The following is a 12,396-nucleotide window of genomic DNA, read 5'->3' as shown; positions in this document are numbered from 1 at the left end:
AGTGTCTGTCTCTCTCATCTCTATCTGATTCCTCCGTCTTAGAGATGTAAGCATGACAATGAAGCTATTAAATATTAGATTTCTGGGCCTAGTTTTACCCACTTTCTGTTGCAGGTGAAGGACTGTCAGAAAGAGCTGTGGAAGTTATACTTGCAGTTACTTTGTGTATACTATCAGTTGTTCTTCTGGTGGCTGCAGTCTATGCTTTTGCAAGGTGAGATTTAGGTAACCTTGCTGTACCTTGTTTGCAAACACTTAAAAATGTATTAATGAAGAAATGAAACAGTCTTATAGATGGAACCAGTCTATCATATCAAAATCTATTGCCCTTCTTTTTACGTAGAAACTTAGGAATGGGCTCACAAAGGCTAACTTTAGTGAGACTAATCTCCATAGATTAACAAGAAATACAAGCTTCTCCAGAGGGTGAATCAGAACAGAAACCTATCTTAGCCTTTCAGAGTCACCTCTCCATTGACTTGAGCATACAGATCAGTCTCAATTGGCTAAAGTTAGCTGGATGGCTAACCCTATTTGCTATCACCTTTGTGGGGAACAGGTACCTTTATATGAAGTCAATACCCTAAATTCTGTTTTCTGTCATACTACTAAATTAGCAAGTAAATACACTGTAGTCTTACATGTGAAAGAGAAATCGACATCTAATTCAAATTGTGAACAAAAGTCCATTTACAGAAGCAGGCTGGGTATTGCATAAATGATGTTAGTTTGCTCATTCACCAAAAGTTCTGTTCTTACTCAGCTGGATCATTAAGGCATTGCCAAAGAATTTATATAGGAAAACCAAAAGGCTAGATTCTTTTCATATGACTTTTAGACAACGAAACTGCTGGATTTGACTAAATTACACCATTGGAAGTGGGAGTAGAATAAAGGCCAGACAAGGATTTCTGGCAACCATTTTTCAATTTTAGCCTGTGTAATCAAAGTATTGATTTGTGTGTCCTTAATAAATCTTTTGCATATTTATTTTTTACTATAATTTTCTCTTTAGAATTCGGCAAAAGCAAAAAGAGGGGGGCACATACTCCCCACGAGATGCTGAAATTATTGACACTAAGTTCAAACTGGATCAGTTGATCACAGTGGCAGACCTGGAGCTGAAGGATGAGAGATTTACACGGTAAGCGTACTCCTTAGGCAAAACAGTAGTCCAAAGGGGCTGTAGCCATGACCTGTTTCTGACCTATGCTTGTTTGGAAGTGTTTGTGGTGTTCTTATTTACACAGGTCACTGAGATCCTCTTTCAAAGAATGACCTCCATCCTCAAGACACTTCTCACTAGCTTTTAGAAAATCACTTAATCTTCAGCTCTTTTTACATCAAGATAAAGATCTAAGTGCAAATCACTGTTTAATTGTGGTGGAGAAAAAGGGCTACATTTTTTTAAACATGCAGAATTTCTGAGTATTTTTGATACAGTGTTTTGTGTAGACTGCAAAGCTATGTAAGCATTTTGAAAGAGTCAGACACTTCAGAAATGCCTGTTAGCTAATTCAGCCACAAATCTATCATTGTTTAACTGACATTTAGAAAGTTTTTTTTTTTTTTTTTAAACAAAGGAATTTGCATAGCAGCTGGGCTTCTGTGGAGCTCAGCACACTGGCTCTCTTGACATCCACACCTTGAACGGTATATAGTAAGTCCAGGCTATTCATATTTTCTATGTGACAGAGAATCTTGTCACAGATATTTATCAGAAGGAAAACAGACTGTGTTCTTTCTGACTGCCATAAATATGGCTGTTATTCACCAAATAAATATAATGATGATTCTAAATAATATATGACATCCAGCAGAGTTAGAAACATTGGATGAACATTCTTTACCTACCTCTATTTTCCCTGCTGTGTCACAGATGAAACACTGTGGTAGGCAATCTCCTTAAAGATGAGAAGCCTAAAATAGGATTGCCCTGGCAGTCAGGCTTCCTACTGTTACAGGCTAGGAATAGCTGGAAGATGAAAGGTTGTAGCTGTTGACCTGTTTTGTTTGAGTGTGTATAAGTCTATGTGTGTGGCACAGAGTAAGCTGATTGCATGTATAAACCTGTTCAAAATAGTGCACACAGGAATGGCTGCTTGTAACAGATGAGAAAACATACTATGAATCATCTGGAAATCATTGACATAATGGATGTGGTATGTTCTGTGTGGGTCACATGTCATTCAAATAACATTGTTTAGTACCTGCTAATGGTAGTGGAATATGTTCTCTGGAGGCAGAACTGTGCCCTTGCATCATGATAACTGTAATTTGCATAAATGATCTTGATGGATCTTCAAATGGTATTGTTTCCATACTGTTAGCTGAGTAAGACTAGTACTCATTTTGTTTATATACTAAAGTGTTAATGGGTTTTACTTCCAGATACTCTTCATTTTTCTTTAGACGCAAGGAGATATTTGTCATCCAGTAAGTTTTTGTATTATTGAAGCAACATGGCGTGTTTTCCATTCTGCTCTCTTAACCTGTGTGCTACCATGCTATATTGAATGATATAGTTAACCAAAATGAAATATCAATCTTTGCAGCTATACCAATGACAAACAAACAGTGGTATTTGTCATCATGAAATCCTGTTTAAGTCCCTAGTGTTAAGGTACAACAGTTCCACAACTGTTTTAAAATAAATCAGAGCAATTTTTGCATGGAAATTATAACAAGTTATGATAATATAAGACTGATATATACATTCCATCCTTGAAGCAAATGTAATGTGAATGAGACATAAGAAACATGCTGTATACTTTCCTTTGGGAGTTAGAATGTATGCATTCAAGAGAAGTTCTCTTATTTTCTCAACTGCCTTTTGTACTCAATATGCTACAGCTGTTTTGTACTTACACCATTACAAGCTCAGCAACATACTCAGGTGGTCAAATCCTGTATCAGTCTGAAGAGTACATTCTGCCTCTTTCCTTTCTAAATCACGTGCAGTTTGGATTTGTACAGTCTCAAACTCTACAGGGTAATTACAAAGTATAATATTTCATACTTATGTGCACTTCATTATGTGATTTATGCACAGCAAGGCCTTTACTGAACAGTGCTTCAGCAGTTTTAGTTACATCACCCCTTATTTTAGTGAATCAGTTTCACATTTTTGGCTTACAGTTTGCCATATCCTTCCATCTGTATTTTTCTCTCTTTCCTTCTTCCATTCCAGTTACAGCTACTAGCAAAGATTCTGGTCTTAGGCCATTCTTGTAAGTTGTAGGATGCAGCTGCTAATTTTTTTTTTTTGTTGTTGTTTTTTCAAACAATAGCTGCAGTGGAGCTACAGCAGGGTCCTTGCTCAGGTCCTTTGTTGGACATTATGACAAACTGTGGAAGTTTGAAGTGTGGGGACTGAATGAGAGCTCCTCAGGACAAGACTTATGCCATCTTTTCTATTAGAAATCAATCAACAACTAGATGACTTAGGTATAGTAATGAAAGGACAAGATATCCTTGCTCTGCTCAAAGCTTTTGAGTTTATTAGGAATTTTTCTTAAGTTTTAAAGAATGTTTCAGTATATGTAACATTCTGTTCTGGTAATGTCAGTAGCTTATTGCCAAAAGAGAGATTTTAAGGAACTCTAATGCTGTCTTTCATACAGATAAATCCTTCCTGATAGGGAGGAATTGTATCAAGAAGTTGGCAAAAGGATGGCAGTATGCATCATGGCAGTTTACTGCAAACCCAGATGTCTAAAATGTTTTTGCTACTTGTTTGCAGACTTCCACAGTTATGCCAAAAAAGAACTTTGTTGCATTCAGGGTTTAGGTACCCAGAAGTCAATCAGTTTCAGGTCATGCATTTTTCTTATCCTTCATGAGTTGGCCGCATTTAGTCAGCTGTCTCAGCTGTGTTTGAAAGCTTCCTGGGGTGCAGAATGCCAGTTTCAATTCATGGCATCCCATAAGTTTATCAGAAAAAAATAGACTGACATATTCTTTTTCCAGGCTATCTTGTTTGTAATTTTTGGTTAGGACTTAATGAGCTGAAATTATTTTAATTGTCCAACTAAATATGTTTTCTACCCTATAATAAAGATAAAAAGATAAAAGACCAGTATAGATATTTTCTGCAGCTACTAATCATCCCATTCAGAGCTCATTTGAAGGAGATGCTTTGGAAACCAAGTGTTTTGCCATTTCTCAGCTGGTATATTATATATCATTTTAGCTACTATAAATCAGTAAAGGCATGGACCTGAGGCTGACACAGTTCATCCACAGAGCTAAGATCCTCTAACCTGTTCCCTGAGATCTTTCTTGACTGTCTTTCCCTCTATTACCCAGACATTCTCTCATATTTAGGGGATCATGCCCTATGATCTGGGCTCATGCTCTTGGAAACTTTGTACTGCTGGGACCACATAATAAGTAGGAAGGAGTAGAAGAAAATTTTCCTTTTCTGTAAGAATAAGACTTCAGAAATAGCTTTTTTTCATTCTCAACATATCAAAAATTCAAAAGCTTGAAAATTTTAATGAACCAGAACTCAGTAGAAATTTAATATATTTAAATGGAAACATTTTATTTCATACATTTTTATAACTGTTTCTTTAGTATGAATTAGGTTTCATTACTAAATGGAAAGTCAGTTTAAATAGAAAAAATATCAAATTTAAAAATGCCAAACATCCCATTTTGCCAATTTTGAAACTTTTTTTTGAGACAACATTTTTTAAAATTGGGAAACTCATGGCAAATCACAGTCCCTGAAATAATTTTTGAAAGAATGTCATCAGGAAAAAAAATTACTTGAAAAACATCAGTCTCTGAAAATAACTAATACTGGCTGATTCACATATGCCATCTCCCAGAAAGCTTTTGTGAGGCAAATAATTAATGAGACCTAGCTTCAGAAGGCATTCAGGGATTTATGTTCTACCAAATTCAGTGGAAAATGAGATCTGCTTTATGAATCTAAAATGCAGACTTTGAATGTTTAAGAAATACATTGGTTTCCATGATGATGGGGATGATATGAGACAGGCAATAATATAAAAAATAAAACTATGTTTTAAACATACAGCCTATCAGTCTTGACTGGATTAAACATCAGTTCACAAAGCACACTAACTATACATGTACTGGGGCCTCTCATCACTTATTTTTTGTAACTTGTCCACAGTGTTCAACAGTCCACTGTTCAAGACAAACACTTATCTGCTGTGAATGGATTCTGTCAAAAACTTTTCAGTGCCTACGTAGTTAGTGACAAATCACTCTTCCTTGTTCCAGATGTTTACCTGACAGAGATCTTACCTGACACCCTATTTTCACAGTGGTTTCTGCTGCAAGGATAAAGCCATCTACATCCCTGTTTCTTAAAACTTTCCTTCAGAAGTTACACCTTGTAATGGATGCTCTGAGGCTTTTGTTTCATTCCCTTTAAAAGAGTTTGTCAGGCAAGTGAAGAAAACAGATCTAGAAGAAATATTCCTTAAGTACAGACCCTGTAACCCTTGCAAGTACCAGACATTTAGAGGTCTTCATGGAAAAAGTATTGTATATTAAATTATTGTCTCGTCTCACCCTTCCTGTATATTCTACATTCAGTAGGTGTCTGTGCTTGAGACAACACTTCTGCACACACATTACTTTTCCTAGGCCAGCCTGCATGGCTCTTGCCTTACCTTTTTCTTCAACAAGTTTCCCTTCAGGAATCAGCTATCACTAATAGACTCCCTGAGCTTTGTATCCCAAGAGTACAAGGCTTAAGACTGTATATATCCTAGTACAATGGAAGAAATGAAAATGTGTTCTCTTTCCATAGCCCTTGAACATTCAGGAGGGGTTAAGCTCCGTATTGCTTTCAATTAACTTGCTAAAAATTAGTTCTTCCCTTGTTCCTAGCAAGTGTCAATGGTGATTCTGAGTTAAGCCTTTTGCCTACATACTCATTTCTGTTGCTTTTCATTTGGAAGAAGTTTTAATTCCCTGTGGATTTCAGATGATTGACCCAGAGAGAAAGCTGAGTCTGTGTGACAATATGGTCTTCAGTTACCACTGCCAACACAAATAAATGGCTTCTTTCTAGCTCTATCATAAGTAATCTGAGTGGGATTCAGATTTTTGATAGACTTCAAAAAAATCCCATACATGAAACAATACACTGTTTAAAAAGCAAATCAGATTTAAAGCAGTAAAGCATTCTTTATCTTAGATAATGTTTTTCTTTCCTGGTTTCAAAGTCAGAGCAAATGGGAATCTTGAACTGTCCAGTTGAAATAGGGAAATTTGCAACTTCATAGTTTGATTTTAAACTATGTTCATCAAGATATAGCAATATCTATATCTTTATGTTTTATACAGAAGACTGGCAAACATGGAGAACAAAATTACTGGTGGACCAGCATTTGTTCATTAATGAAATGCTTTAAGATTATTGCTACATATTTCATTCTCAAGATACTGAGAAAAATATGCTCGTTTTTGAAGCCTGATGCTGACGTTGAGCATAGCTGTCTTTTGCAAGCCAGTAGCGAGCGCACAGTTCAATCCTTCTAAAGATTCTTACACAGCAAAGCCAACATCTTTGCCACAGTCTTTGAGTTAGATATTAACTTACATGTAAGCATTTAGATTAAATTCTTATTTTCTAAGCTGCCAAGCCACCGTAATATGCACTTGCTACCAACAGAAGTGTGAGAATTCAGGAGTTCTAAAAATCAAGTTCTTCATTTCGTTATCCATATATAGATTGAAGTGTCAAACTATAGGTGCCTTATTTCTTTAAAAATGTTCAGTGCTTATGAAAGGTAACATAAGATTATGTCTTAAAAAGAAGTCACCTGTTAATAATATTAAAAATGCACTAGAAAGCACCATATGTAGGACTGACTGTTTAGTTCATTTTCTGTGCTTTTTCAGCACTTCACTTCCCTGCTTTGAACGAAAATAAAAATGGAAATATTACTGTGTAAGTTTGCGTTAAAGGTGCTGCTTGTCTCTAAGTTCTTTGCTGTTGGATCTGTGTACCTTCAGCACTGAAGCACTATATGGCATATTCAGGTTGCTTATGTGCAGTATAGATGTAATTTTTATTCCCTAATGACGGAACTACAGTGCAGTAAGCCTCTAATTGCTGTCACTTCCAGAGGATTAAAACCAACGGTATCCCCCAAATTACTAGGAGATCAAATGGGAGATGACTTTTATTCTATTGTTATGGTGAAGATAGGCTAATTATAAGGAAAAACAGGTGTTTTTTTCTTTGCAGTGCCTGATTAGTGTTTTGTCCTGAAAAAGTCCTATGGAAAATAGTATTTTCTGCTCAAAGGCAAATGTATTTGTGCTCAGTACAGTTAGTTAGAATACTTTCTCCTTGAGAAAACTTGAGCTCTTTAATGTTGCCAGTGTTACTAGAAGGTAGTTTTATCTGCCAGGTAACACAAGCAACATAAGTGATACAAGAAGCACTAGCTAAATTTCTAAATATTCTCCATTAATAAAGAGTTTCATGCTTTGGCTTTTGTATTTCCCTCTTATTTTCTTTTTCAGTCTAAAGCTTTTCTTCAGTTGTCCAAGTGAGCATTTTGAGTATGAGCCTTTTTATGTGAATCCTTAAATTTCTTTTTACTTTAGTGAGACTAACCCAAGTCTTTTGTAGCCAATTCACTTTATTTGAAGAAAATTGTCATAACAAAGTATGTACCACAAAGGCATCTTTAGTAGCTTTGAAATTAACTTCTCTGATGCTTAATAATAAATTGTTCAAAAATTGTATTGATCACATTTTATTCTCTAGTTTATATTTTAAATATTTATTAATAACTTCATAAAACCAAGTATTTTTAAAGCAAATTATTGTCTTTCCTACTAAAATTACAGCAGTAGTAGATGTTTATATTTGTACTATAGAATAGTTTCTGTAACATTTGTTTGTAAACATGTATGATTTTTGGAGAGATACGTGTAAAAGGTATACTTAGAGCTTTTCTGAAGGGACAAGTTATCTTTTAAAATGTATTATTTCAAACTTTTTGTCTTGGTCTTTTAGACAAGCTCTGGGAGACTGAGGGCCTGAAATTGGGCTTCTAAATCCGTAATGTTGAGACATTCTGGGAAAGGATTCAGAGGTGCTGTTGATGACCAGGTTTCAAGGCCATCTGAAAGTTCCCCACCAATGGATCTTAGGTTGCAGATCCTCATGAAACCTGCTGTGGGATCAGATTAAAGATTTAATGTGTAGCACAGTTTTCAAAATCGTTATGGACCAGAAACATAACTGAAGTTAGGCCAGTATGTAAAAATGGAGATTAAAAACAGGCACTCATTTTTAAAATCTTGGTCCCAGCTGTTTGGCTTCTGTAACGCCTCCATTAGTTTTAAAAACATCCTGAGCAACCACAAGTCGTATGTGCTAAGTAGGTTTCTGGAGCTTTCCAGAATTACTGGATGCCCTGGGATACAAGATCATTTGGAACCCAAATCTTTAGCCATGCTACCTAGATTGAGCATTGAAAATAAAATTTATCTCACCCAGCTTCATGCACATGAAATTCAGCAAGTCATCCTAAGCTCACTGGGCACAAATAGTCACATTAATGGCATGATTCATCTGTGACTTATTTTAGATATCCGCTTGAGATGAGATGAAATCACATCTATTTCTCTTCATTGATTATAAAAGGAATCTAGAGTGCTTAGCTCAGGTGTCAGCATTCAGTCAGCTGAAACCCATCCTGATCTCTGAAACTGCCCTTAGAAGAATGACACTGAGTGCATAGTGTATAATGAAGTGTGTCAATGGACATTAAGTGATGTGCTGGAGGTGTGGATTTCCCCAGCCCATATGAGTCCAGAACATTGTAAAATGATCTGAAGAGAATCATAGAAACTGTTGCTACAATATCTATCAGTTCATGAGTTAAAAACTAAGCAAGACAATCACACAAGATATCTGAAGTACTATTGTATTTGAATCCATTAGAGAAATAAATCTGGTTCCAACTTAAATTTTTCATATAAAACCTATCAACATGCACTTTATTGGTTAACTCACAGCTTGCTACATTTAACAAAAATCTCTGTTGCAGGTTACTTAGTTATAGAAAATCCATCAAGTAAGTTGATTAAAAATTTTTATATTGTGGTCACTGGTGAGTCTTAATGTGTGGTTCCCTCTTCTATGTTTATTAGAAAAAACTCCAAGCCGCGTATAAATCATAAAAGCATGACTAATTGCATGGTAACTGGAGAAATGCCTTCTCTCTCTCTGGGGTGAAGCCTGCATGTCTGTGTTTTAGCTTGGGAAGTAATATAGGGATATTTAAACTCCTTGGGGTTTAAAAACCATGTCATTATGAGAATGAGGTCACTGCAATATTTTATATGTCTAAAGCCTTGCAATGTATAAAATGTTTTCTGTGCGACAAAGAAGAATTATGTACTTCAGAATGCAATGATAACTTTACAAAACTTCCATTAATGTTGAAACCTTGCATTGTAGTGCTGTTGCCTAAAAAAAAAAAAAAAAATCCTACCCAGCAGTACTGTTAACACTAGCAACTTAAAAATTTGATGAGGAGAAACAATAGAGGGAGAAAATGCTTTTATTTTTATGTGATCAAAAATAAATCAAATAAGCATGCTATAAGCAATTTATAATTTTCTGTTCATAAATATCCATTGCTATTTAACTGGAAAATATTGTTTGATAAAGAACTGTAGTTAAATAAAAATTAGAAGCAATGACAAAAAAATCCCCCATAGGTTTCTAATTCCTCTGTCATTACTTTCAGGCCAATAAGCAAGAAATCCTTCCTACAACATGTTGAAGAGCTTTGCACAAACAACAACCTAAAGTTTCAAGAAGAATTTTCGGTATGTTGCTAGCAGTTGTCACAACATCGCAAGACCTTCAGTCGTTTCATGTTTCACATTTCATGTCCATTTTAAGCAGGCAAGGCCGTGGAGGACTCTGGCCTTGATAATCAATACCCAATTACCAGGTTGATTGTTTAGAAAGTAATATTACACTGATTTGGATTGTGCAGTCTACAGTGCAACCTGATCAGAATTATTCACCTAAGTGTCAGCAAAAGGTGATCTTCTCTAGACTCCCATCTTTGCAAGAACCCCATAATATTTAAATGTTTTTACATATATAGTGATGCATATGTAGTTCAATTGAGAATAGTTTATTTAGAAATACTTTGTCTACATCTACACAAATATATTTAATTGCTTTAAATAAGCTCATTTTCCTGAGTGATGATGACCCCAAAAACACAGCTGGCATTTATTTGGCAAAATGGTCAAGCCCTAGTTGTATTGCCATGGACTTCGGGAGTGTTTTTCTTTCGTAAGCTTCAGTAGGGACAGTGTAAAGTTTATGCATAGTAGTTTCACGCCTTTACAAATAATAGGTCATACCCATCTTGCTCTTGAGAATAGTCTCCATCTTCTTATGTGAATAGATCAACTTAGCAAGCCTGTGCTTCTTTCTTAAAAGCCACCAGCTTTCAAAATATACATGACATTTATATAATGCATATATAATTTCAAATTTAAACCTCAAAGTTTTCACTGTTTTTGTTAAGTAGCATTTTTATTGTTATCATATTTTTTCTCAACAATCTCTGCTCTTATTGTTGTTTCAGAACCTTTATCATCATCATCGTCATCATTTTTAACACTTAGAGTCATATGCTTTCACAAAAATAATTTGTCAGTCTCCAGTGCCTTTATTATTTTGGATTTATAGATTTACCATAAATTGGTTAGCATTTGGATTAGCAAAACTGAAGACTCAACAGTTGGCTTTTCTTCTGCTAGATTATAATATTTCAGTCTCTAAGGAAAAACCAACAAAAGTGTGAAAAGATTAATGGTATTTCCTACAGCTTTTTGGTTATGCTCTTTAAATAGAATTGGTCTGGATTTAATAATAAAAAGCACCATAAAATTCTCTGAGCAATAAAGTAAGGAGAACTATTTTTTTCCAAGAGTAGAAGTGTTATTTCACTTGAACAAGAGTGATTATAATTATATTATGCATGACTGAACAGATGAAAAGCTTTACTAGCAATAACATTTTCACATATTAATGTTCATCACTGGAAAATTTCTACTATTACTTTTTTTAGGTGTGAACCACATTGGGATAAACATTACAGCATTGTAATGCCTTAAAACTTAAAACTAATAACAGTATTTTATCAAGTAGAAATGTTGGCAATCCATTTGAAAGTTAGACAAATACAAGTAGCTGAAATCTCATTTAGCTAAAATTATGTAGTCAGTTTATAATCAACAGCTTTGCTAGCATAGATGCAGCTCCCTCCATTTCAGCTAGTCTTGGAATCCAGGGACATTCCTGGGCATATTTAGTTTACTGGACTGACATAGCTGCAGTGCCTAGAGATCTCCAGAGTCTGATCTCAGTCCATGTGTGATCTCAGTCCGTGTCTGATCTCAGTCCGCGTGTGCAAGTGGGCTTGTGCGTCAACATGATGAGAAGAGAATCTGGATCTGAGAATGGATCTGGATCCATGGCTGATCAGAAAAGACAAGTCTAAAGAAACAGTAGGGAGCCACAGTAACTGATGTTGGGTACCACCTAGCTGATCTTCAAACTTCCAGCTTTTTCGGAGATACTATCTTTTAATGCCTTTGGGAAATCAAGTTTCCTAGTAACTGGTAAATCTCTGAAACAGAAATACTTCTATCAGAGTTTTATAATACATTTTGTAAGCACTAATAAAAAAGCAAAATACTTCCAGATGTCACCACAGTACCATGAAGTTCTACGGTAAACTTAATGCAAATGAATTATTTAAAAGGTTCATGAGTCTGCAAAGAAATACAGTTTCTGCAACAAATTGTTATTGAATCTGGGAATTCAAATAGTCTTTCTCCAATTCTGAAAATAACCATTTAGACTGAAATCCATACTGATGCAGAGAACTGGTACAAGACCTTTAAGCACTCCTTCAGATATGGGAGCATCATTACAACAACAACACAGTCTGCTTCTGTATTTCCTCTTGACTACAGAGTACTGTACAACAGTACTACTTCTGTACTAATTAACTGGCAAGCTTAGACTCACAGGAATGAGGCAAATGAGGCAAGTTAAAGTTCACAGGCCATGCATGTGATATGGTCTGCCATGACCCATACACGTACAAAATGCCACAGACATTTTATCAAATTTCTTCCTCCCTGCAAAATCCAATGACAGAAATTCTGTGAGAGAGTTTCAGCTTTCTGAATAGGGGGAATTTTAACTTCTCCATCCTTGGCTATGTTTTACTGTTCTTATCAAATCCTGACAGGAATTCATAGAAGTCACTCCACTCTGTCAGAGAACAGGGATCTTTCTCTAGGTTCAGTCATAGGATTGGGGCCTTACTTCTTTAATAGAGTATTGAG

At 35.5% G+C, this 12,396-nt stretch overlaps 1 protein-coding gene across 1 annotated transcript in view; it reads left to right on the top strand.

The window, feature by feature from the left end:
- The window catches only part of PTPRQ (protein tyrosine phosphatase receptor type Q), a 139,656-nt gene that overhangs the window by 111,181 nt on the left and 16,079 nt on the right, over positions 1-12,396 (top strand). The window contains exons 51-55 of the mRNA XM_067289925.1: positions 115-214; positions 1,016-1,144; positions 2,392-2,436; positions 9,057-9,083; positions 9,762-9,843. Of these exons, the coding sequence (XP_067146026.1) occupies positions 115-214; positions 1,016-1,144; positions 2,392-2,436; positions 9,057-9,083; positions 9,762-9,843 (383 nt within the window). The remainder of the gene's footprint in view (positions 1-114; positions 215-1,015; positions 1,145-2,391; positions 2,437-9,056; positions 9,084-9,761; positions 9,844-12,396) is intronic.

This window comes from Apteryx mantelli, chromosome 1, assembly GCF_036417845.1.
Source record: "Apteryx mantelli isolate bAptMan1 chromosome 1, bAptMan1.hap1, whole genome shotgun sequence".
Taxonomy (NCBI): domain Eukaryota; kingdom Metazoa; phylum Chordata; class Aves; order Apterygiformes; family Apterygidae; genus Apteryx; species Apteryx mantelli.
This window is presented reverse-complemented; position numbering and strand designations above follow the sequence as displayed.